This window comes from Hyaena hyaena, unplaced genomic scaffold (assembly GCF_003009895.1).
Source record: "Hyaena hyaena isolate Hyena2069 unplaced genomic scaffold, ASM300989v1 scaffold_151, whole genome shotgun sequence".
NCBI classification, from domain to species: Eukaryota; Metazoa; Chordata; class Mammalia; order Carnivora; family Hyaenidae; genus Hyaena; species Hyaena hyaena.
The window spans coordinates 2,078,785-2,105,062 of NW_024080783.1; the positions used below are offsets into that span (position 1 = coordinate 2,078,785).

The window sequence follows — 26,278 nt, forward strand, 5'->3', positions numbered from 1 at the left end:
CCTAAAAGAGCTCCAGTTCTAGAAGATTGTGACATTTGGTTAGTGTGCCGTTGTTACACATTTCATAGAAAATGAAGTCATTGTATTTTTCAATAATCATTTAAAGTGTCACGCCTTGACCCTTCAAATGGAGTCCTTGGTGTGACAGAGAAAAACAAGAAAATAGTAAGGTGTGTTTGTGTGTGGGTACACACACACACACACACACACACACACACACACACACACTGGTTACTGATCTACAAATGAGCCCTCATACATAACCACAGTACTTTTATGAATTATTTTGCATTTCTGTTGTAAAAGATCTGTCTACCACGTTTTCTAGGAACTTGAAGCCTAAGGCAGAACTCAAGGTTTTGGAGCCTGTGTAAAATAATTTATAGCACCGTTCCAGCAAGTCTTGCCCAAACTCTTATTCTATTAATTAAACATCCTGTGGCAATCTGGTATATCTTAAAGATTTAAAGAATGGTATAATAGAAGACTAGAAAACATGAACAATTGAGGTTAAAGAAAATTAACCTTTCTTCTTTAAAAAAAAATCAAGACATAGTTGTTCTGAGATCTTTTTTTTTCTTCTGTGAAGACATAGCCTCTTAAGCATGGTCACGTTCTGTGCCTGAATCAGATTGTGCTGTTGGGATTCCTGTGCCGTGAAATGTCTGTTTTAAGTATGGAAACACTTCTTGTGGCTTCTAGTGGCCGTGGTGGCCGTGTGGAGACCTCCTCTTGCGTGGCCACGGGGCCAGAAGCAGGGAGTAGCCCATCACATCGACATAACGCAAAGCCTTGCTCCAGAACCAACCGCGTCTTCTGGGTGTACAGGGTTAAGAGATGTATGGGCTCCACTATACCATCCATCTTGTGGCAAGATCTGTTTAATAGATTTTTTTTGTTGTTGAAAAGTGTGTTCCTGGGAGATGATGAAATTGGTTTTTAATTTTGTTAAGAATCAACTACTTAAATCTGGAGAAAGTTGCTGAGAGAGAAGGAAAAGGAATGTTCTTAATTTTCGGCCAGGGGGACAATTCTTAGAGAAAAGGCTTGACATATGCCCGTGTCTCTCTTCTTACTGCCAAATGCCTAAGCAAATTGTTGCTTTTTTCCTTGGTAGTTCTCTGATCTGCAGATTTCTGTGTTGAAAGTTAGCTGTTTGGTGACACTGCATTTGGCGGTGAGAGTATGAATGTGAGAAGGTGTTTTGGAACATTAGCAATTACGGTATTGGATGGTGGATAAAGAAATAGATATATAAATATTAGACCGATGCACAGTTTTCCAGTGTATGTTATTTTCCATATAAAGATATAGAACATTTCATAAAATGTTCCCAGACCATTTAAAACTCCAAAGAAATGCAGCTGATGCAATGAAATACATAGAGTCCTTGTAAAAACATACAGACACGCAAGTGGATTGCTGCCAGACAGAAAATTTAAAGGCGGTTTGCTTAACTGCAGGGTGCTACGTTTTGTACAATGTGCCATGCTGAAACTGTTAGTAAGGCGGGTGTTGTGTTGCTTGAGAAAAGCAGATTGTATTTGGACCTTTTAAACTCAGATGTTTCCAATGTCGATATTTTGGTGACATTATGGCATTATGATCGACTCGATGTGAAAAAAGAGGATTTCACTCTGCTGTGCGAAATAGACATTTTAAGGAAACTCAAAAAAATTATTTTCAGTTTTTCTGTTAATTTTTACAAAATGGCTTTCATTGTGTTTTTTATCAGATAGGATCTTTGAGCTAAATCGAATGGGAGTTAGTAGGTTGGGCTTTGGGTTTTAAAAAGTGTTGCCCTCCCCATCCACTCCCCCACCCCCTGGCTCCACTTAAAAAAAAATTGCTTCAGAGAGTGTTAAGAACCCATGAAGTTTGCTTTTGTGAACCTCAAGGCCTTAAAGGAAAACACAAGCTTTATGCTTAGATCATAGTAAATAATAATCCATGTATTATCTTAGAACATGATTCTGTAAAACTCTGAGCGTCTCACTCTGGGGTTAGTTTTAGGACAGTTGAAAGAATTTGGTTGATGATGATAATTATGCCTACTACTAAGGCACTATTGAGGATAGTATGATTTGAATGAGTCCCATCTTGGCATTCCATAGTCATCTTTACCATTAGTATATTAAAATGAGTTGATATTTTTCCCCATGCTTCCTTCTCGTTTTAAAGTTCTATGCTGTATATGTAAATAAAATACATCTTCTAATTATTAATGTAGTTTCTTATTAACATAGTTGACCAAGGATGTAAAAGCCTTCCTTCTCCCACCCATAAACCAGAAACTTATTTTTTAATTTGAAGACTGTATCACCAATTTTGGTTTTTGAGATTCATCTCTTCACAGAAAGGTGATAAAAAGATAAGTCTTTGTGTTGTTTTTTTTTTTCCATCTTTATTTTCATGAGTATTTCTGTGGTTCCTGAGGCACCAACTACTGCAAGAAAGAGGACATGATATTAAAGATTTATATGTGAGTCATTTCTATATGAAGTTTTCTGGTTAAAGAGTGTTAATCACATGACAGTTGGAAGAAAAAGAAGATTATTTTGTGGCTTTCCCAACTTCTTTTTATTACTATGTCCCTCAGTGGCTTGCTTACAAGTGCATTTTTGTTTCAGTCTTGGGCCCAAATTTTAAATCCTAAAATACCAGTTTTTTCTGCACCAGGGTGATGTACGTATGTTTTAGGAATTGTAATCACTGCCTCTTACTTAAGGTCCCCCCAGCCCCACCCCAGCAGCACACTTTGAGAGGTTTGTTAGGCATCTGGTTGTATCTTTGCATCCTACTGGCTAACTCTTCCCTGTAGACCTTATGCTGCTCATGCCATACCGTTAGCGCCCTCTGGTCTCCTGTCTCAAGAGGGCCAAGTTCTTGTGTGATTTCAGCCCTTCCGGCCAGAGAGAAGCAACAGCTTCTTCCCCGGGCCTACTAGGGCAACCCTGAACAGTAAGTATGGCAGGGGGGATCACTCCAGAATTCTGCTGGTCACAGTCTACATGTATCCCTTGTCCCATTGAGTACTTGAAGATGCAGATTAAGAAAGAAATTGGTCCCCAGTTTGTAAGTCAACCAGAAGATCCTTCAAGAAGAGCTGAAATGGTATACAGATAGTTTCAGCTTTTTTGCATCGCCCGTTGATGGAAGCTTTGCTTTTTTGGTATGACTTTTTGAATATTCCTGCTTTTGTTACTAGTGTTGGGTTTTGAAAAAGAACACCCAGTGACTTGGATGACTCAAAACCTGGAATTTCTAGGGTTTAAATGTAGAATGTGAATAGGCTCTTCATTTTCTCCCTTTTCGATTCTTCACAGCAGAAAGGTTCTTGGCTGTACTTTTGTGTTGTGATTTGGAGGGTTTTAACTTTTACGTGGATTCACTCTCACAGAGAAGTAAATTGTTGTTTTAAAAGGTAGTTATGAAGAAAAAAAGATAGCTATGAAAACTTAATATGTTTTGTGATCAGTGTGTGAGGGGACCCTTAAATATTATGCTTTTCCATAAGCCTTTGCACTGATATGTCATTTCTCAAATATGTAATATTCTTATCACTTCCCCACAATGTGCCTCTGAGGAACCACATCTTTCTTTTATTAGAAAAGATTGAATGTTTTCCTAATCAATAGCAAATGGAGTGCTAATAGCTTTTAATTAGTATATTTCTGTATTGACTTACAGATGTGGCATTGGATTATCTTGCAATTATGATTGAAGAATCCAGTGACCCCTTTAGTGATTCCATTCTAAACAGATGGTCATAAGAGGTGTTTTCACCTGTGTGTTTTTACACTTTCTGAGCAAATCTCATTATGTTCAGTAGAACATAATATCTCATTTCATGATACTTTGTTTGCACCGACAGGCCTAAAGTCTATTGTTTGGTTCTGTTTTGAAGAAAACTTCATCTGGTCTTATCTGTATTTTCAAGAGTTCATAAGTATTTTGCTAAGGATATATTTTATTTTGAAAAACAAAGTTTTGCATTTGTTCCTTGAAAGACTTCTTCTCTTATGCCCTCCCCCCATAGCGCGCGCGCGCGCGCACACACACACACATATTGTCTCTCTCTCTTTCTGTCTCTCTGTCTCTGTCTCTGTCTCTCTCTGAAACTGGTGTTTAAGGTGGTTTATCAAACCCACATCTGTAACTATGAAAAGGAGGCTTCTGATTTGAGGGGAAAAAAAAGGCAAGCCAGGTTTAAGACTCGTATTCTTTGGAAAAATATATTGCGGGCCATTTGCGACTGGTAAGATTTTTGCATTAGGTAATAGTCTAAAGTTAACAGTAGCATCAGGTCTTCAAAATTCTTCTTTTTTATATTTCTGGAGGAGGGTAATGGGAGTGCCTTGCCGAGTCCTTCCTTGTGCTCATCAACATAGCAGCCTCAGCTGCCCCCCTTGGATCTCCTGCCAGGGCTGCTATCATCTTCTGATCAAATATTAATGTGTGATCCTCTGCTTGCTCACTAATCCAAAGCCAATTAATATTATCTGTCAATTATTTACAGATCCTGAGGTGCAGAGGCAATTCCCGGAGGACTACAGTGACCAGGTTCGGAATGCGTAATTAATTTTTTACATGACAAAATTTATTTCAGAGTTGTTCAACATATTATTACTGTTCTTTTTACTGAAAGAGATAAATGAATTTTTAGAGGGAAGAGAAATAGCAATTAGGAACCCAAGATAAAACGTAAAAACATATTGAGGTATAGGATTGAAAGTGTCGGTGCTAGATGTGGGGTGTTAACCTTCATGGAACAAATGCACAAAAAGTAGGGAAGAAAAAAACCTATCACAGATTTTTACTTTTTACTTTGAGGTATGCTATAGTCTGTAGTTCATTAGGAAATCCTTTTTGGGTTGCCTGTGAAATCTTTTTTTTTTTTTTTTTTTAAATGCTGTTTAAGCAGTCAAGAACCAGCATAACAAAAAAAGAGAGGATGTGGAGGGAAGCTTATCATATTTCCTGGAATTTGAAATAGATTATGAAGCTGTGTGTTAATGGTAGTGCTCCAAGGAGAAGATGCACATCCAGGAATGGTCTTCAGGGTGAGGTTAGTTCTAATGATGGTAGTGAAAGTTGTGGTTGGTTGGTTGGGCCTGCCATCTCGAATTTCCTGTGTCCTGCAAGCATGGGATGAAGTAGAAGGAAATATTTTAATCACAAAATAGTGCTGAAGTTCTGATGTTGCTCTACTCTTGATAATTAGATCTGGGTTATACATTCTGGATTCCAGTGTCTATCTTAAGAGATAGTAGAGATTTTTTTATAGCTTTTTTTTGGGGGGTTGCATCTTACATTTTTAGTTCAAATAAGCAATTTGGGATGCTTTTTAAAACCATTTCAAGATAGAAGCATCATTGATTACACTGAATAAAACAATTATAAAGCCTTTCACGTGTAGAATATTGTACACAATAAAAACATGTTTCTGAAGTACCTCCATTGAATTTTGTCTATTAAAAAATGTCCTTGAATGAGGGTATGTACAATGGGATTGAAATATCCAGTACAATAGTAGTAACACCTTTGCAATGTGGCCTGTTATATAGAGGGCAAGGTATCTGAGACATCTTTATGAATACAGGGGACATAATGTGACCAGGAAGATAACTGGATAATCAGTATAATGAGATGCTTTGTAATGAGATTTTATTGTACAAGAACCCAAGAGAACTGGTATGGTTTGCTTTGTGTGTGATCTCAAGACTTTTAAATGAGATTTTAAAAATACTAATCTTCTCTAACCCTTGCTTCATCTTCCAACAGGAGAGTTACATTTTTGTCTTGCCTTAAATTGCTGTGTGATTGATTGAGCCCATTGGATATAAACTACACAATCTAAAGATTATAAGACTTCTTTATTAATAATTTTTTTTCGTTAAGCAATGTCTAAAGGGTGGAAAATCTTGAAGTGTTGTTTTGAATAGACTTGAAGCCATAGCTCTTAAGAAAAATCATTATTCTAAAGTCTCTTGTCTAGGGAAATAACCTTTGTGGTCCTAGGTTCTGAATTACCCAACAAGAGAAAATTTTGTAGGACAAACCTGAAAATAACATGGTTAATATCTCCCTCTATCCCTTTAAACATAGTTTCTTACTATATCTGAAACTTTTTGATCAGGATGACTTTTTTTTTTTTTTGGTGTACCTTTTAACAATCACATGGGTAATATGTTCATGACAAAATATTTCGGAAAAATGGATAGATCAGCAATAAGTTTAAAAAAGAATGAAAAAAAATATAATTCATCCCTAATTTTACTACTCAGAGATAGCCACTATGACAATTTGGTGTTTATCTTCCCATGTTTGTTTTTCTGAGTATGTGTATATGTTTGTGTGTTTGGGGGGCATATATGTGTATATATATGGGTACTATACATATGTGTATATAGTATGGTGTGTGTATAGAGAAATACTATTGTTCTGTAGCATATGGAACTCAGTTTAGAGATTAAATAATATGTTATGAACTTAGTTCTCTTTACTTTGGTTACTGGATGTTATCACAAGTATTTCATATGGTGAAGTTGGAATAATTTAAAATTATGGTAAGAACCTAAAAAAATGAAGGTTTTCAGCTATTTTAAAGTACTCAGAGGATAGTTACTTGTTTCCTTTGTTTAGATATGTAGCATAATTTTAAAATTTGGAGGATGATATTCTTGAGCTAGATGCAGACTTATGAGAGTCTCATTTAACATCTCTTCCAACTTGGCATACGTGGTTTCCCTTCCTTATCACATATAACTTGAGAATGAAGGGTGAATGAAAGGTCTGTTTTTGGAGAAGTTACCCCCACATTCCCAGAAATTGATTTGACAGTTGATCCCTTGGTAAAGTGAATGAGACTTGCATATTTCTTATTTACCTTTTTATCATTTGGGTGCCGATCTTATATTTTTTCCTCCTCTTCTCAGCATTTGTTGGATTAATCAAATTATCTTTCCCCTTGGTGTACTATACTAAAGAGTTCTTAGAAATGTTTTATTCCACACAAACCTTAAGTGCTGAATATGTGCTTGATCAAGACAACATTTCTAGTATTAAAACATTTATGATGTAATCCATAAGGAATATTGGAGCTAATTCACCACAAAGTATAGTGCTTGTTACTTACATACGCACACACACAAAATTCCCTCCTCCAGTTTTCCTCCTCATTCGCCTAAACTACTAGTGCTTGTTTTTACATATAGTGTATTTCCCATGTACCAGCACACTTGATCAGAGACCCTTGCTGCTGCTAGATGTTTTATTCTGTGTGTTCTTTGTACCTTACAGTAAAAGAATCTGTCACAAATTATTGTGGCTCACTGCTTTAGAAACTGAGAAAAAAGGGAGGTTAGATTGACATCTGTGACTGAATAATGATGACCAGCCTTTTGGCTCTCCTTGAGCCACAAAGCTAGCACTGCCTTTAGAGTGGAAAAAGAAGTAAGAAGAAAGGGGAGGGATAAAAGAGAGTTACAAATCTGTGGTCCCGGAGATGTATTACTGTTGGACCAGTTGTCTGCGTGGTATGATAATCCATTTTGATCTTCTCTGTCTTAATTGTCTGCTAAAGACAAATGGGCAGTAAAAGTTCATCAGTTTCATCTTTTTGCTTCTCGTTTAGAAGCAGAATAAATGATCCATCACTACAGAAGTAGCCTTTCTTTCTGACACGGAAGTAATGCAGACCCAACACGTTTTATTAAAATGTTTTCCCCTCATTATTTCTCTCCTCTCAGCTCTGATAGATCTTACTGTTTCATAAAAAATGTAATCTGAAATGTAAATAAGGGTCTTGATTCAGAAGGAAGAAGTAATGAGCAGTCTGAGCCACATCTTAGGACTCTTGATTGTAATTACTGACAAAGTGATTTCTCTGTGCCCCATTTTTTTCTTCCTTAAGTTGTCTGTGACATCCTCAGACCGCAACGACATCTACGGTTTAAAACCATTAAATCACTGTAGCACTCAATATTTCATTTAAAATCTGGTAAGCCTGCTATCTTGAAACCTGAAAGTAGAGGCTTTGTTAATTCCAGAAAGACAAGCAATTCCTGTATTTTTGAAAATGGAAAAACAAACCAAAAAGGCAAAAGCAAGGGCTTTTCAGAGTTCACATTATTTATTCATCTGCTTTTGTTTGTTTAATGCTTAGCTAGTTTAAATACTAAAACATCAACATTGATAGGATTCTGACTTGAAAAGAATCCTGCATTAAAAAAAATCTTTTAACAATTTACTTAAGAAATGAAAATTGTGTCCCTAAGCATAATATGAAGTAGTCTAAATTTGGGGGGGGGGCGGGGGTGCTAAGATTCAAAAATCACAGATAGGATTTTTTAGTTACTTTGGTTTTGGTAGCTTAAACCAAATTCTTTTCAATCTCACTACAGGTTTAGATAACGAAGTTCTTAATAAAGCCTGTACCATAGAAAATTTTGTTAAAAAAGACAGAGTCACAACAAGACTATTTTTCATTTCCAGAAATGGTTCTCAAAGATATCAGCATGCCATTCTAGCATTAAAAATAAAATACAAAACATGAATATCTTTTTTTGCTGGAAATAGCCTGTAGTTAATTAAGTAGATTTATAATTATTCTGTTTACTGTATTCATTCATAATTATGGAAATAATTGGTAAAACTTTACTCATTGTGATTAGTGCAGTTTTAATGAATACTAATTGAATTAAGGGAAGAAAGGATAGTTAACATGTTAGCAAATTATGGTCAACCATTCTCATCAAAATCACATCTTTGGTTTCAAAACATTATATGCTTTTTCAGATTAAAAAGAACCTTTAGTAATTATAACATGTACTATGGGATAATTTGGAGTAAAGCTATGGTAACCTATCCGAAGATTTCCATAAATAGCCTTGTAATATGTCAAGTGTAATATGCATTACACATACCGTTTTAAAACATGTTAGTTATAATACGATTACCTCTTGTCCTAAAACATGAAGAATTAGTAATTTGTTCTTACAATTGCACTTTTTATAGCCTGTTTGTTCCAAGAGTAGTGCTTAGAGGGGCATGTGCTAGAAGTTGCTTCTCCAGTCTGCTCATCTATATTTTGGTGAAATATAGCCAGTGTCTTAGAGGTTTTTGAATAGAGGTCTGAGCACACTTACTCACCCTATTTATATAGTTCGCTGTTTAGAGTTGCAGGTAATTTTTCTTTCCACTGGCACTGAAGCAGAGGTTATAATGAAACCAACAATCTTTATGCATTTATAGAAACTATAAAAATTTTATGGAAATCTTTATATAGAACTAACAGTGTTTCTTGTACAAGCTCTATAAGCAATGTAGAAACATGGTATATTGGGAAAAATAAAAAGGTACCCTTTCTTTTATGGTTTTATGTGGTCTATGTGATTTTAAAATTTCACTATAGGCAGTTAAGCAAATTATAAAAACATACATCACCTATATACTAAAAAGGAACAAAAATATGTTGCATAACTTAGGCTAATTGTGATGGAAATTGGCATTTGTGAGTTGCGTGTAATTGCTTAAATATGGAGTTTTCATCTGTTCATACTTCAGGTATGCTCTAAAGAAAACATTTCTTAAGCTCACAGTTATTCATAGTATAATCTATGTAAATGGTATGGGAGAGTCTGATTAGAAAGACAACAGAGATAATATTTAATCAAGACTTACTACCTGTGTGTTGGTGGTGGCCTGAGGTCCTTTGGTGAGCTCCTGTGTTTAAAAACTTTTGTCTTAATTTTTTTCTACATTTTGATAAGCCAGGGATGAAACATTTCATTTCAAAACTTGATCATGCCCCGATTCATTGACCGAATACTAATAAGAAAATTACAGATACAGTCCACAGCTCCTAAGTTTTCTATTACTGTGAAAGGAAGTCTCATACTGACATTATATAATACGATATACGTGTGTAATATTCACACCAAATTTAAAACAAATGACAAAATTTGATTTTTCTCATTATTGTTAGATAGGGAACCATAAGTAGCAGTATACCTGGTTTGCATAAAACGTGACATTGATTCCAGAAAGATTCTGCCAGTCTTTCTATAGTGACTTGTCTAAGCTGTAGAATCTTTAAATCGGAATTGAGACTTTGGACCTTGCATTCACCAAACTCACAAAGAATGAGATCAGACCTGGGTATATCCCATTTCTCTTGGAAACCTGAGTTTCCTTTCCCCCCTCATTCTTCTCCAAGGTGTGGGTGCTGTCATACTTCCAATCTGCTCATATAATCTGCTCAGATTTGATCCACTTTAAATAGTGAGGTCAAGTTTGGTCCTGGAAACTTTTTATGACGCCGTATACACGGGACAGAATTTATTGATTCATTTGAATCTCATCCAAAGGGTCAAATGGATCACATTTTAAAATGGCTCTATGAGCTGACCTTTAAAAGACTAATTTATAAAAGGCTGTATTTTCTGAATTTTTTTCCCTTTGTGTCTTTGATGGCAGAAACTTTCTGGGAGACCAGATTTGATTTTATGCATTAATTGAATGAGAGATTGATAAGTATAGTGTCTGCAGACTGTGAGCCAGACACTATACCAGGTAAAGAAGGGAGAAGAAGTAGATTCCATCCTTCCCCTGAAGGACCTAGTAGGCTACAAGGGTAATGTTTTGTTGGATGGTAGAACAATGGCATGCCCAGAAATTGGGGATGTCTCTGAAAACTAGGACCTTTGGGTAGTGATGCCCCCACCTAATCACATTTCTGCAATTTCTTGTCCTTTGTATAATGAAGCTGTAGAAGGTAGTAAAGTTAGTAAGAGTTGTACAGAGAAACCCAAGTGAAAAGTCTTGAAGCTGCCCTTAAAGAAGATCATCTTTTAAGCTTGTTTTAGATGGTGTGCTTTTCCAAGAGTCACTGTTGATTTATGGATTTTTCTACCTCTTGCTCAAAAAGGTCAATTTCCATATTAGTAACTTGGCAGTCTGGGACTGTAGATGGAAACGTAATTTTCTCATCCACAGATACAAACTCTCAATCTCTTTAGACCCTAGGTGGTGGTTGTTTAGCATAATAACAACAAAGCACCCTGCTGAAGCAGCTTTCTTCGAGTAGTGCGTCAGTATCCACGATTGCCATCAAATGTAGCCATTTTGATGGACCACATTACAGATTTTGAAAAGATTCATTGATAGGTTGCAGATGTATAAATGCAATCCAGATTAGACATCTGCTTCCTTGTATATGTTTAAGAGTGTCCTGTTCTTGATGATCGCCTTGGTTTTAATTTTTTTTTTTTTTTTAGGTTCATGGACGGGTAAACAATAATCCTAAAAAACAAAAACTAACGAAAAACCCTGTCACGTGTTGCTTTTATTTCTCCCAGTGTTGTTACAAGTCAAATTTATCACCTTGACAAATGTCAAAATTCATGCTTTTTAAAGTGTTTGCTGAAGAAAAAGCCACCTTGTATATAAGAGCAGCTATCCTGCCATGTCTATATCATGAGTCCTCCCCCACCCTCATTTCCAGAAAAGGGTGAATTTAAGAATGGGATAGGGTTAGACTGGCTTCTTAATGAAAATTGTATTTCAAAACCTTAAACATGTAGCTGAACTCAACTGAAAAATTGATACATTTTCTGACTTAAGGCTTTTCTTTTAAGTTGAAGATTTCTTCCCAATTTGGTCACTCCCCAGCTGTTACAGTTATATAGAAGGAACTCATTAAAAAGACAAATTCTTTCGGAGCTATTCTTTCTGAAAGCACGCCAGGCTATGCAGCTACGTTGTACTATTACTTACTTGAATCTAACGCCAGAAAATGGTAATTATGCAATCCTTACTTACACATTCTTATTAGAAGTGTTCTTCTGATTTTATTCTGGCTCCAAAAGAGCCCCACTAAATTTTAGACATCTGTGAATACTATTGGATGCTCTTGTTTCTGTTGAGTTACTCCATGATTATAACTAAATGGACTGTAGCTGTTTTTGAGAGCTGTAGTCTGAGTCGTAACTTTAGCCTCACGTAACCAGTCTGTTACTTAAAGGGCAAGTCTGTAGTCATCCAGTCTTATTCATTACCCCTCCTAAGTTGCTTTTCAGTCTCCCTAGTGTGCTATTTCCCTCTGCATTCAACTCTCAACTTCTCTCCTGTGGACTCTTCCTAAAGGCCTACAACCCAATGTCCTTATAATCACTACCTTCCATAAGATGGCCAAAGATAGTTTTCTAAAACCTACATCAAACCATACCATTTCTCTTTAATAAAAACTCTTGATGGCTCCCTGGTGCCTTCAAGATTGACTCCAAATTTCTTAACTTGGATTTCAGGACCTTCACAGCCTGACCTTGACTCACCCTCCAGCCTGGTTTCCTACCACTTTTCACTTTATAAGCAGACATAGAACACCTCACTGTTTCCCAGCATGATTTGTTTTCTCCCACTTCTGTTTTTGCCCAAGCTGTTTTTATGGTTGAGATCCCTTTCTCAAGCTCCCCCTGTCCCCCAGGTATACTTCTGTTCAGCATTAATTACTCTGCTTATATCTCTTCTTCTGTGAAACTTTCCCTGACTCATTAGTCACTCCATCTCAGCGCTTGGAGAGCACTTGGAACATTGACTCCTTACACTGTATTATCGTCTGTCAATATGAATTCTTCAAGTATAGGAATGACTACAGTCCGTGTTAGAGGCACTTCTCAGCAGCTATGATAAATTACAGGCCAGTGAATAATTGTGAATATGAAGTATGTAATACACAGACATAATTGTTAAGGAGTCCAGGTACCAGGAAGGAGACTGTAGGGGTGTGACCTTGGTAATGAAGAGCATGGACTTTGGAGCCAGACTGGTTGGGTTTGAATCCCAGCTCTGTCATTTATTCGGATTTATCTTTTTTGGGATGTCATTTCCTCACCTGTGAACTAGAAATAATCAGAGTAAAGACCTCATAGGACTTTTGTGAGGGTTAGGTGATTTTGAAATGTGTAAGAGTACTTAGAATGAAAACGTGTCTAATGAGCAGTAGTTATATAGTACTAGTTATGTAGTACCTCCTCCTTCTATGGGCAGATTTAAGGTAGCAGGTTAACCCGGTTTGGGGTTTTGTTGGGTATTAGGGTTATATGTGATGACTTTTGCCTCTAGGATTTGACAGGTCCTAAGAAGAATTCTGGAAAACCTTTCCTTTCTAAGCCTGTGCTATTCCAGAGCAAAATTTAGAGATGTTGCAAAAGGAAGAGAGAGTGCTTTGTCAAGTAGAGGTGAAGAGATATAGTCAGAAACGGTTTCTGAGTATTTATGTTCTAAAATGTACTGAAAATGTGGGAACTCTTTTAATGGTGATAACGGAGTTTTAAATAACTAATTATTTTTAATTTATTTCTGTTGTGAAATCTATTGAGACTTTCCATGTTCAAAACCTCAGAAATTTAGTAATGGGTCCCACTGTCCTTGTAAATTAGCCCTTTTTGTTACCTATAGTGATTTGCACTATTGTGTTAGCTTTCATCTTTTAAGTACTTACATGCAGTAAAGTTAAGAGTCCTGTGGCTACCATAATTTCAAACTGTCTAACTTGTGGTCACTTTCAGATTTCAAATGTGAACTAGCATGAAGCCCAGACTGTTGGACTGCTCTGTAGTGTGTCGGTGTGTGTACTTGCAGGCAGAGATTGGTGGCTAGAAATGAAAAGGTATTTATAAAAGAATTAAGATTTTCTTTTAAAGAGCAATTGAGTTTACCAAAGTCATTTACTTCTATATCAACCTTGTGAAATATGTGATATAATATTGTTTCACGTTGCTTTTATTCCTGGAATATTCTTATCCAGCACTTTGCCTAATACTGACTCATCTCTCAAAAACCAGGTCATGTCACCACCTCTGAGGAGTCTTTCAAATCCCCTCAGTAGAACTTGACAGTACCTTCCTTCTTCCTTGACCATTCTTCTGTCAGAAAACCCAGCACACTTTATTGTATGTACTTATTTATGTATCTTCTTCCTTCTCCTCCCCTATACAGGAAGTGAGGCAATCTTACTTGATTCCTGTCCACATCTCCAGGACCTAGTACTGTTTATAGATATTTGTATTCCAAATATTTGATACATAATAAATGGTTATTTGAATAATGTTCTCACTGTGATCTTGGGTTCAGAATTTGAATGAGGTAGGACAAACCAAAACCTACATTTATTGAATCCTATCTTACCTAGCAGAGGCTTTTAAGGTTCTTGTATTTGAGTGTATTTCAAACATGATGCATCTTTAGTAGCATCTGATTTTAGAAGTGTAAACCGTAAATTGTTGAGAGCATCATTTTTATCAGAGAACTCTTCCAACCCCCCAGATACTTACATTTCTAGAGCTCTAAACCACTGGTAAATTGTTTCTAAATTTCTAAAATAAATCTGTTATAATAAACAGATTTAATGGCAGCTAAAATCTTTGCATTATTCATGTCTCACTTCTTTTTTTAAAGTTCACTTATTTATTTTGAGAGTGAGTGAGTGAGTATGACTGGGGGAGGGGCATAGAGGGAGAGAGAGAATCCCAAGTAGACTCTAAGCTGTCAGCATAGACCCCAACACAGGGCTTGATCTCATGAACTGTGAGATCCTGACCTGAGCCAAAATTGAGAGTTGGATGATTAGTCAACTGAGCCACCCAGGCACACCCCATCTTAACAATTATCATTCCCCCTACACATTTTAATTGCTTTTTTTTTTTTTTTTTGGTACATTTGGCCAAAGAATAGTAGAAGGCAAATATCCCCATGTTACATGAGGTCTGGCTTTGGAAAGGTCACTTTGGGCAAAGGCTTTACTTTTTCAGCCTATTTTTTTTCCCTATAAAATAGGAAGTATACTAATTTTGTAGAACTGGCAGGGGAAGTGGGCACGATGTATACACAATACTTGGATTAGTCTAGTTCAAGAAATGTCATCTGATGTAGTATGAAGAAAATGAAGCAAAGAGAAGATTTTCCTGTTTCCATGAATTGATGATGTCTGTCATTGCATTAAGTCCTAGGATGTAGATAGGTTTTTAATGTGGATAAAGAACCTAGGGTCAGGTGATAAAAAACTATCCTAACATCACTCCCCAATTGCTCACTGCAAGGCAGTTGGAACAGCTGTTTATTCTTTCACTACCCTCCAGACAAGCCATGGTTTTCTCTCTAAGACTCTGGTGACCATAGCATCCAATCTAGGACACTTTTGAGAGTGAAATGGGCACCTTGATGACACAGAAATCATGAGCAAACCAGGCTGTCATGGGCGAACCGGCATGTGAGGCTCCCCTAACCAAAGAGCCTGTGACCCAACAACCTGAATCTTTCACTCCACTGCTGCAATTGGAAAGTGAAGTGGGAGACAGGCTTTAGCTTCATTTAGTATGAAGGGCTACCCTTGCAAAGCTGTAGCGATGTTGAGTGTTTGTAAATGTGGAGACAGTGTCCTCATCAAGTAGGGACCAAGAATGAGACTCTCATTTGGAGTCAGCAAATCAGCAAGCTGAGAATTTTGGGAAGAGCTTAAGCTCCAGGGATAGATGAACTTGGGTTTGAATGTTAGCTTGTCCATTCCCTGTCTCCTTGCAGTTAGGCAAGTTATTTCACTGTTCTACCTGAAACTAATGTTTGTCCACTTTCAAGGTTCAGTTCGCATGTAAGAAGTTGATAATCTTTATAATACGTAAGATTACTGGCAGGATCTTTGAGCATATGTAAAACTTCTAGCCCAGGATGTGACACATATTAGCCGCTTTGTCCGTCTCCTTCTGCTTGTCACTTTACCTGCTCCAGAGAGCAGATGACCATAATGAAGTTCATAGGAACATAATGAAGGCTAAATCAGAAGAGACTTACATAGGTCAATTAGATACTTTATATACATAATTCTTGTTTTAAAATGTTTATTTATTTATTTGTTTTTGAGAGAGAGAAAGAGAGAGAATCTCAAGCAGGCTCCACACTGCAAGTACAGAGCCAGATGCAGGGCTTGGACTCATGAACTGTGAGATTATGACACAAGCCGAAACCAAGAGTCAGCCACTTGACTGACTGAGCCACCCAGGTGTCCCTGAATTATATATATAATTCTGATGTTTATTGGGCATAAATGGTAAACTTCTGAAAGAAATGACTGATACTATGTTTATACAAACTGTAATCAATTCTTCCATTCCTTTCGTTTTCTATATCAAGAATAAATTTGATTCTCTGGTAAATTCCAGTCTCCTTTGGCCATTTGGTCTCATGGTTTCCCATGAAGGTTAAACGAGAAGACATGTAGGCTGTTAGCACAGTGCTTGGCAATAACAAGTGCTCAGTTAATGCTATTTTTTTTTTCTTCTAAATCCCCACAGTATATCACCCAGTCATTTTTCAGCACCATCATTCACTAGAAGTTTCCTCTGTGTTGGGTACTCCGCTAGACACTGGCGGTAGGTATAATCCCTAGCATTCTTAGTACAGACTAGTGGGAAAGACAGATCTGTAAATAAATACGTTCCATCAGTTCTAAGATGCACACGTTTTCGCATCTTCACATCTCTGAAATTGGGATGCATCTTCGAGTGGATGGTATATCATTTGCTGCCATTTTTTCCTCTAGTGGTACTGAAAGATAATAGCCTTCACAATCAGTGGCTTCTTAGATGCAATGATATACAACAGGTTACCGCAGTAAAAAGTCTGCTTTCTTTGTATACAGAGTGGATTTGGGAAATCTCCAGATTATCAGGAGCATGTTCTGAAGAGAGATTTAAGCCGAACCTGTGTTCACATTTGTTATACAACCTTTGTTCTCTTCAACCACGATCCTTCTCCATGCTGCTGTGTTATGATTAAGGCTCCTTTGTGAGGCTCTTCTTCCTTCTCAAAGGCCTGGCAAGCACCCAGTGTGTGTCTTTACCCTCCTGTGGAAACATATGGTCCCAAGACTATGGTCATTGTCATGCTAGCAGCAGGATTGGTGTGGGAGCTCAGGTGAAGAGCTCAGTGAGGATAGCTTCTGAATCCTTTGCAATCTGGAAGACTTTGCAGGTTACAGCAAAGTTAGAAAGCGGCATGCAAATGGAATATAAAGGATTCAAACCCTCTTAGTGATGTCCAGTGCTCTTGAATAACGTCCAGACTCCTTAACATGTCTTGTAAGGCCCCTCATGATTTGGCCCCTGCCACCTTGTCCAATCATATGTTCTTGCGTTCTCTTTCCCTCCTGCCTCTGTTTCAATGTGCCAGGCTGCTTTCAGTTCTTCAAATGTGCCCAGGGTTCTTGTTCAGAGGCTCTTGCTTTTTTTTTTTTTTTTTTTTTTTTTTGGCCTTTCTCTCTTTCTGTTCTTGTAATCTTTGACTGGTGAACACCTACTCATTCCTAATGTCCCAGCTTAGAAGGCCACTTCCTGAGATGCCTTTTGTGACCCTTCCATCTAATTTCAGGCCCTGTCATTCTGTTATGGAGCCCTTTCTTCTTTCATAGCTCCTGCCACGGTCACTTTCTGTATCCATGTATTCCTTTGCAAAGCATCCATCTCTCCAACCAGATCACAAGCTCCGAGCACACAAGGCCTTGAGCACATTGGTTCTAAAAGATCATCTTGCTTAGGGAAAAATGTCCCTTTTCTTTTCTAAGAAGACTGAAAAACGCTTGATTCCAGGGGCTCCCTTGTGTCTCCTTTCTTGTTTGTTAACATTGGGGAAACTTTTAAGGAGTTGGAAGCTTTTCTTCACGGAGTTATTTCAGAATTTAACAACCATGGCAAATAACTTGAGTCTAAGTCATACAAATGGATTGTCTGTCCCCCAGCGGCTAATAATGGTGGTCTGAGCTCTTTTCTGGTTTTGACAGGGTGAAAGAGCTGAGTGAGCAGTGGTGTTCCAGGAACCTAGATGATGTGTCTGGATTTTCAATACATTAAGCTTGAGGTACTTAGGGGACATGAGGCAGAAATGTCTGAAAGGCAGTTGGAATAGAGCCTGGTGCTAGATATAGTCTAGGAAGTGAAGATTTGAATTGGACTCCTTTACATAGCAATGATAATCAGAATTAAAGTGTTAAAAGACTATGAATGGAAGAGAATGCAGAGTGAGAAGAAAGAAGATAAAATCCTGGGAAACACATTTAAGGGGAAGAGGTTGAAAGAAGGGCCAGAAATTGAGTAGTGAGAAGGCCCTTGTACATTCTACATGGGTCCTTAACGTGTTGTTTACCTGAGTGGCGAGTAAAGTGCTAGAAATGGCTTTCTTTTAATACTGTTTTTTTTTTTTTTTTTGTGATACTGTAAACAAAATAATTCTCAAAATGAAGAGCTGTCCATGATCCAGAGAACATCAGTCTATCTGTTAAGAAAACCCCGAACCTCACCTATAGTAATAGTGAACTGTTAATTTTTTTTTTAATTTTTTATTTATTTCTAAGAGAGACAGTGTGAGCAGGGGAGGGTCAGTGAGAGAGGGAGACACAGGATCCGAAATAGCCTTCAGGCTCTGAGCTACCTGTCAGCACAGAGCCTGATGTGGGGCTCGAACCCATGCACCATGAGATCATGACCTGAGCTGAAGTCAGAGGCACAACCGACTGAGATACCCAGGCGCCCCTGAAGTATTAATTTAAGAAGGACTTGTTTCTCTGATGGGTTTGTGCCACAAAACAGTTGTGAATTTTGAATGGTACAGATGTGGTTGGTTTGTAATTCTTTGTTTCTGTGTTTGTTTTTGACCATTTTTTTTTTTTTTAGTTTATTTTTATTTAGAGAGAGAGCATGAGCAGGGGAGGGGGAGAGAGAGAGAAAGAGAGAGACAGAGAGAGAGAGAGAGAGAGAAAATGAATGAATGAATCAGAAGTGGAACCTGACATGGGGCTCAAACCCATAAACTGTGAGATCATGACCTGAGCTGAAATCAAGAGTCGGACACTTAAGTGACTGAGCCACCCAGGTGCCCCTGTTTCTGTTTTTTGTATTTTAAATAATTTTCTAAAAAGAGAACATGTTGGAATGCAGTAGATATTTGGCCATTTAGCAATAACCACGTGTGAATTGTTATATCCCCATAGAGCCAATACGATTGTCATGGTCATTTTACCTTTCAGAAATTTCTAGATTGGGGGCTGGCAAACTACAGCCACCTGGCTAAGTACTGCCTCAGGGTGGTTTATGTGTGGCCTTTGAGCTAAGGTGTTTTTTTACCTTTATGAAGAGTTTTTTTTTTCTTTTAGTTTTTAATTTAATTTTTCTTTTAGAGAGAGAGAGAATGCAAGGCAGGGAGAGAGGCAGAGGGAGAGAGAGAATCTTGAGAGACTCCAGGTTCAGCATGGAGCCAGATTGTGGGTCTCAGTCTCATGATTGAGATCATGCCTGAGCCGAATTCAAGAGCTGGTCACTCACCTGACTGAGCCACCCTAGGCATTCCTATGAAGAGTTATTAAAATAAAAGTCCTAGAAGAATCTGTGATGGAGTCCGTAAGTGTCCTGCAAAGCCTTAAAACATTTACTATCTGGCCCTTTAGAGAAAAAGTTGACTGACTCCTTTAGTTGATAAGTTGTAAGTGAAATGAACCAAAAATTCCATAGGAAAAGCTCAGATTGATGATTTCTATTCCAGAATGTCTTGCATATCATAAGATTTTTCTTTTCTTTTTATGTTTTTAAACATTCGTTTTTGAGAGATAGAGACAGAGTGTGAGTAGGGGAGGGGCAGAGAGAGAGAGACAGACAGACAGCAGACAGATAGACAGAATTCAGAGTAGGCTCCAGGCTCTGAGCTGTCAGCACAGAGCCCAACATGGGACTCGAACTCACGAACCTCGAGATCATGACCTGAGCCAAAGACAGAGTGAGACGCTTAACTGACCACGCCACTCAGGTGCCCCAAGCTTTTATTTTTAATAGTGACTTAGCTGTTGAATTATGAGAACATGTTTTCATTTCAACCCTTGATTGATTGATTGATAACTGTCTTGTGTGACTTGATAGTGTGGTCAGAGGGTAGAAGACTTTCAGAACTGTATGGTGTCTTCTAGAATTGTTCTGAAAAGTGTTTACATCTATTCAGGTACTGTTGTTGTGTTTACAGTTTATCCCAGCCTCAGGTAAACGCTGGCATCCACGTGTTAGAGCAAGATATGTAAAGTAAAATAAAACGTACGTGTGGGATTATGTTCTTTGTTTACATTTTGCTGGCCCTCTGAAGAGATATTTCTAGCTTCAAAAGAAAGAAATCCTTGAGTATTAGATTTTGGAGAACTGTTTAAATGGTATAATTTTTTTTATTTCAGTACTGCTTCAAATCACCTGTCTTCTGTCTGTATAGTGAGATGTCATTGATCTGTTCCAAGTATAAATTTCCTCAGTTCTTGAGTCCCCCTGATATCATTTTATTAGAGTCTGCAACTTGTGGGAAATAAAAGTTGATTCGAAACAGTTCTGTAATTGGAGATGACTGTTCAGTGAGGCCCTGTCTAATCAATTGCTAAATAATTCTCTCTCAAAAGCAGATTTGATATTTACATTTTGATCTTCATAGTCTATTCCCAGTGTTTGTTGATGGTGTCTGACATCTCCTGCCACCAGATAAATAAAGCCTATTATTTCCTTTTCAACATTTTAAGCGATTACTCTCATACAAGAGCTGAGAAGCAGAAGGTTAGATATATTATCAAACTATGATCCCGTCTATCCAAAGGAGCTGGGAACCTTGATTAATATGCCTTGTTAACTGATGATTTCAGTTCCATACTGGTAGTGCTAGAATAATTTGTATAAACCAAGCAGTACAGATTCCTTATTTTAGCACTAAGACTTACAAAGGCTTCTTTTAGCAGCCTTTAATTTTGTACTTATGTATGTGACATAGCCTGTGGCTGTGATAGCTACTGCGAATCTCCAGTTGTTTGGGGATGAAAGGAGAAGGCAGCTGGAAACTCAGTAGCTACATCTAGCTGTCTACCTAGAGAAGGCCTTGATTTCAAGTTTATCTAAACAAGCTCGACTAATCCCAACTATCTAGGGGGATCCACTGTCAAAACAAGCAGCGTGGCCCTGAGGCAAACACAGCTATACAGAAATGAAGGCTGGGGCTTCCAATACTCCGATGACTGCATACTCGAGGCTTTTTTTCCCCCCTGAAAGAGGGTAAGAGAGGTAGAATTTGCATAATGCCTTTTCATTGGAAACTTTTGGAAAGCTGACAGACCTCCAGCTTATAGATCTGTAGCCACAATACAGAGTCTATAGGAGAATCCTTGAATGACCTAACCATATTGAAAGAAAATATAAAAGCGTCCAAGTATAGCCAAGTGAGAGAGGGAAAGAGGCTGATGCATTGTCTAACATCTGCTGTACTTCTCGTTAGTTTTGTTCTTTGCTATTCTGTGTGGACTTTGGAGAAGCCTAAGACAGCCTAACATGAATCCTATAATCTTCCTTCTGAATATTTATGTAGTGTGCCAGCTTCTAAGCTGTCCTTTGCGTTTCCCTACTTCCCCCTCATTTTCATGCTCTCAAATGAGGCCAACATTTCAAAAGCTAAATAAATGTTTGTGAATGTTTATAAAAGATTTGCATAAATTTGTCCTTGTCTGACAAAGATCACTTTTTTCTTATGCCAGTTCTGAAAAAAATTTTTTTAAGGTTTTGGTGCTTGTCTTGACAACAAAGTCCTGCATCCCAGAACAATGATTGCTGATTAAGTGGGTATGCAATTGTGACTGAATAGGCTTTCAAGATACTGGGTAAAAAGGCCTATCATCTGAAGGCTGAATTATAGAATTTATAAAATGTTATCAGAAGTACACATTTAAATCTATTTTTTGGTACCATATCATTAGGTAAGACAAAGAGTTCTTAAAAGTATAACCACCCACGGTTTTACAAATTCTTCTGTATAAATTTTAATAATCGGAACGTTTCAGTAACACAGAATATCACTGGTCTTTCCTATGGTTGAGCATATTTAAACATAATTATTAGACCTGTAGGCACTCTTTGGAAACTGGAAGTCTACCAGTTGTATGTGTTTAATACGGTTACTGGGGTGGTGATCAGAGGAAATAAACCCCGCATTCCTTCAAGACATCTGAATGCACAATCATACCTTGAGAAAATATAAACTACGTGAAATATGTGTTAGGGCTTAATTATAGGACACACACACACACACACACACACAGCCCAGACACCGGTGCTGCCGACGTGTTTTTCTGAATTCATTTATCTTTTAAAATTAGAATAGATTTTGTGGGGTGGCGGGGGATGTTGTGGGTAGAGGTGCTAATTCAGTTCAGAGATATTCAAAGATTGGCAGGAGAGAGAGGTAGCAGCCAGTTCTGTTAGTCCTTTGGTTGTATTGGTTTAGAGGCTTAAGTTGTCATTAAGGCACAAACTAGAGCCACTTCTCTGACACAGTTTTTATCACATCTGCTAGGCTTGTGTCCCAAGAGGAGACGTGGAGAGCAGTGAATTCAGCATGGGCCCATTATCGACTGCTTTTTCGTGTGTTGTAAAAGGAGTGAGACCTCAGGGAGGCTTGGAGCCCTCCTCCCGTGTAATGTCCAAGTCAGATTTGAAGGACTGGTGGCAGGAAAGCTTTGGCCTTTGGGTGTGAATTCTTAGAAATAGAGGCACAATTAAGTTTAAAAAATTCAAGGACTTTAGGCTTGATAATGAAAGATTTTTTTTTCCTAGACTAATGTGAGCAGAAAAGTTGCCCATCTGTGCACATTTTTGTGTGCATTTAAAATATTTAAAAGCTGACAGCTTTTAATATGCTTACAAAATACTATTTCTATCAGTGCTCTTTTTTTTTTTTTTTTTTTAAAATAGTATCTTCCTGAGGGCAAGTTACTTCTTCAGTGAAATCATGTTTGCAGTTTTACTGCTGGGACTCTATTCCTTTGGTAGATGTTGACTTGTATTCCCTTCTCCCTCATTTCCCCCAATCTTTCTTCCTTTTAGGTATATTGGTAACATAAATGTTCTGATAACAGGACTTCAAATGTTTAAGGAAATGAACAAGGCAAAATATTTTACAGTAATAATGTTAGTTCCAAGGAATTCTATTACTGATGGCCACCAAATGCTAACTGTAAGAGATTTTAACCAAATAATGTGTCCATTTTCTAAGTATTTGAAACAAGTGTCAAGAAGTTTATTGGTGTTCACTACTGACCCTAAAAATATAGCTCTCTCTTTTCACCTCTTTGCTATAAGCTTTTAAGTTAATAACATCAAATGTTAGAACAGAGGATTTTACATAACACTATAATTTGGGAATTACTTTGTTGTAAGTAATTTTTTGAAGGAAAAGAGGGACAGAAAAAGAAATAGTAATTTTGTTTTTTTTTTTTTTTTAAATAAGATCTAGTATTTTTACTTTTGGACTTCAATTCCTGAAGATCTATATACTTAAAAGTAGTTCCAGAGGTGGCTCTTCAGCTCTTGTTAGCATTCTGCCCATGTATTTACTATCCATGATAATTTAGATTAAAAACTCTGTATGACTCACGTTATAGAATATAATGAATTTCTGTACTTTTTTGTACTTTTATCTTTGAATTACAACAGTGAATGTGTATAGTATTATACAAATTAGCATAATGATAACATGTAGAACTCAAAATTAATGTTTCTATAAAAAAAGTAAGGTAGGAGTAAATATTGAAATATACCAAAGAAAAGAAGCAGATTCTATAGCATTTGAGCAGCACCAGTAGAAATTTGACCTGGCTTTTATGTGTAGGTGTTGAAAGGCCTTTCTGTGAAATCCCTTATGTGAAGATTTTTCTCACTGGAAAAAAAAATTTTTTTTTTAAAGTTTGGTTGTAACTGTAATATGAATCTTGGATTTAATTTGACATTTATAGAGAAAGAAAAATTGTATTCCCTGTTTTCATATTTAGAAATTTCTGATCAACAGTCTTGAACTTGGTGCTAATTAGGCTTCTAAAAACTTCTAACCGTTCCGTTTTACCGTTCTCCGTCATAAGCATTAAAACCTCTGGTAGCTTTCTCTTGGAGTTCCTGGTTGTGACTTGAAATGGCTTAAAGTAGAAATTCTGTTAGCTTTTTGTGTGTTTGGATTTTGTGTGTGTTCTGTTTTTAACTTTCAACTTGAGTTTTAAGATCATCAATCAAAGGCTTTTCTTTCAAGTCAGTGGCACTCATCTCAGTTGCAGGACTTAGACGGTCAGCATTTCCCTCACGTCCTTAAAAAAAAATTTAAACATTGAAATAGAGTATTTTAGGAATTTGAGCTCCACTGATCTTTTCATCACACATCTGCATTTTGAAATGAGCCTGGGTGGCTCAGTCGGTTGAGTGGCTGACGTTGGCTCAGGTCACGATCTCACAGTTTGTGGGTTCGAGCCCCGCGTCGGGCTCTGTGCTGACAGTTCGTAGCCTGGAGCCTGCTTCGGGTTCTGGGTCTCCCTCTCTCTCTGCCCCTCCCCTGCTTACGCTCTGTCTCACTCTGTCTCTCAAAATAAATAAATGTAAAAAAAAAAAAAAAAGAACATATAAATTAGATATTAAAAAAAACCTCAGGAAATGTTCACCCACTCCGTTTCTCCATCAGAGTTCTCTCCTTTATTCTTTTTGGACAAAGGTAAATTATCAACCGCTGTATTAGCTTTCAGCAAGCTACAGAGGGGCCGATTATAGCTCTGCGTGTTTTAAAATACATTCATTTACTCAAGCTGTCTGTTTCCTTTATTTGAATGTTTGCCTGCACACATTTCCTTTTTCCTTTGGAAATAGCGAAAATGTGTCTCCTCTCCCAACATTCTATAACCGCAGTGGACATTAGAGTCATTAGAGTCAGCCTGCACTTTTGTCTTTCACATGGCATTTATTTGTGGGGTATGTGTGTCTGTGTCTGGCTGTTTCATCTGCTGAATACAACTAATTTTTGTTTATGGGTTTCAGTGAGGCAATGAAAACAAAGTATCGACATCCAAATTGATGTCTGTTGCAGGATCTCGAATATCTCCCCACCGACAGGCCAAATTCGGGGTAAACTGGTTTAGCCCTTATTATTATTAATCTCAGTGGACTGCATCAAATGTAGTCTTCGAAGTTTTGCTTCCAGGTAGAATTCTATGATGAATAATATTATAAATGAAAAACTTTACCAGGTTTTGGAGAGTACATCCCAGTTTCAGCAAAACATGATTTACTTTATCCAGATTAGAGCAAGTCCCCTCGATGGGCCTTCTGAGCAGATGAGAGTTCACATTGGGGGAAATGAATCCGAAGGAGACAGACGTGAATCTCGAGTTCTTTTCTGATTTTCATTTGCAAGTGAATCCAATGTTAGGTGTGTTGATTTCATGTTTGGCGTACCTCCTTGTGGGCAGAGCTCTGTAGCTGTTGTTGCTTTCCCACTACCCTGTGCAATATGCTGTTTGATATATGCGTAACAGAAAGGTTTGTGCAACTGTCTATCCTCCATGCATCTCCCCACCCCCTCTGCTCTTCTTTCCTCCCACATGAAGTATCGTTGATTTTGTTAGGAAGAAAAGCCCTTCTAGAAATTGCCTATTTCATAAATTGTCTGGTGACACAAGGGGTTGAATGCTGCATTCTTGTCTCATTTATTTTGAAAACTTTGCTACTGAACTCACCTTAATCAATGAGCTCAGTGTTGTCTCCAATAAGTTATGTGTTGGATATATTGATTGGGAAGGATTTTAGAAAACCCGTCTGGGGTTTATAATGTCAGCAGTGTTTTGATTATGAAAAGAGTTGGAACCTGGGGACATGGAACCAGGTGGCGAATGTCCTAAAGCCAGTGGTGACATGGTGGACTGGTTCCCTCCTGGGATCTGGTTCATGCCCTGCACTTTAACTGTGGTGACTGGCTACTATAGATGCACTTTTTTGCTCATTAAAATGTTAAAAAATCAAACTGTACATAAAAAGATTTGTGAAAATATAAACTTGGGAATTGATCTGAAGAGCTGGCACAATTTTTCCCACCCCCTGCCTTAGCAACGAGGTCATTTACATTTCATCAGCCGTACTGCATCTTGAAGATCTGATTTATGTGGCAGTAGTTGAGGTTGTACTGAGGCTGGTTGTCTGAAAGAGCTCGTGTAGGCAAGAGAAAAAGGGGAGAAAACAGGAAGATTACCATTTACAAAGAAAGTTCCCCAGCTGAAGACACAGAGAGGGCAAAAAGGGGTTGCTAACTGCCTAGTGACTTTGGCCAGGAAAGTTAATACTGAAAGATACTCTGCCATAAATATAATGCTCAAAATATATTCATTATCAGGGTTTTGAAGCCTCCTCTATTAGAG

At 37.6% G+C, this 26,278-nt stretch overlaps 1 protein-coding gene across 10 annotated transcripts in view; it reads left to right on the top strand.

Moving 5' to 3' along the window:
• The window catches only part of DENND1A (DENN domain containing 1A), a 500,247-nt gene that overhangs the window by 122,942 nt on the left and 351,027 nt on the right, over positions 1-26,278 (top strand). For 8 of the 10 annotated variants that reach the window (XM_039238996.1, XM_039239002.1, XM_039238997.1 and 5 more), the window contains exon 3: positions 4,520-4,563. The exons of the other annotated variants lie outside the window; for them this stretch is intronic. In XM_039238996.1, the coding sequence (XP_039094927.1) occupies positions 4,520-4,563 (44 nt within the window). The remainder of the gene's footprint in view (positions 1-4,519; positions 4,564-26,278) is intronic. 10 annotated transcript variants of the gene reach the window in all.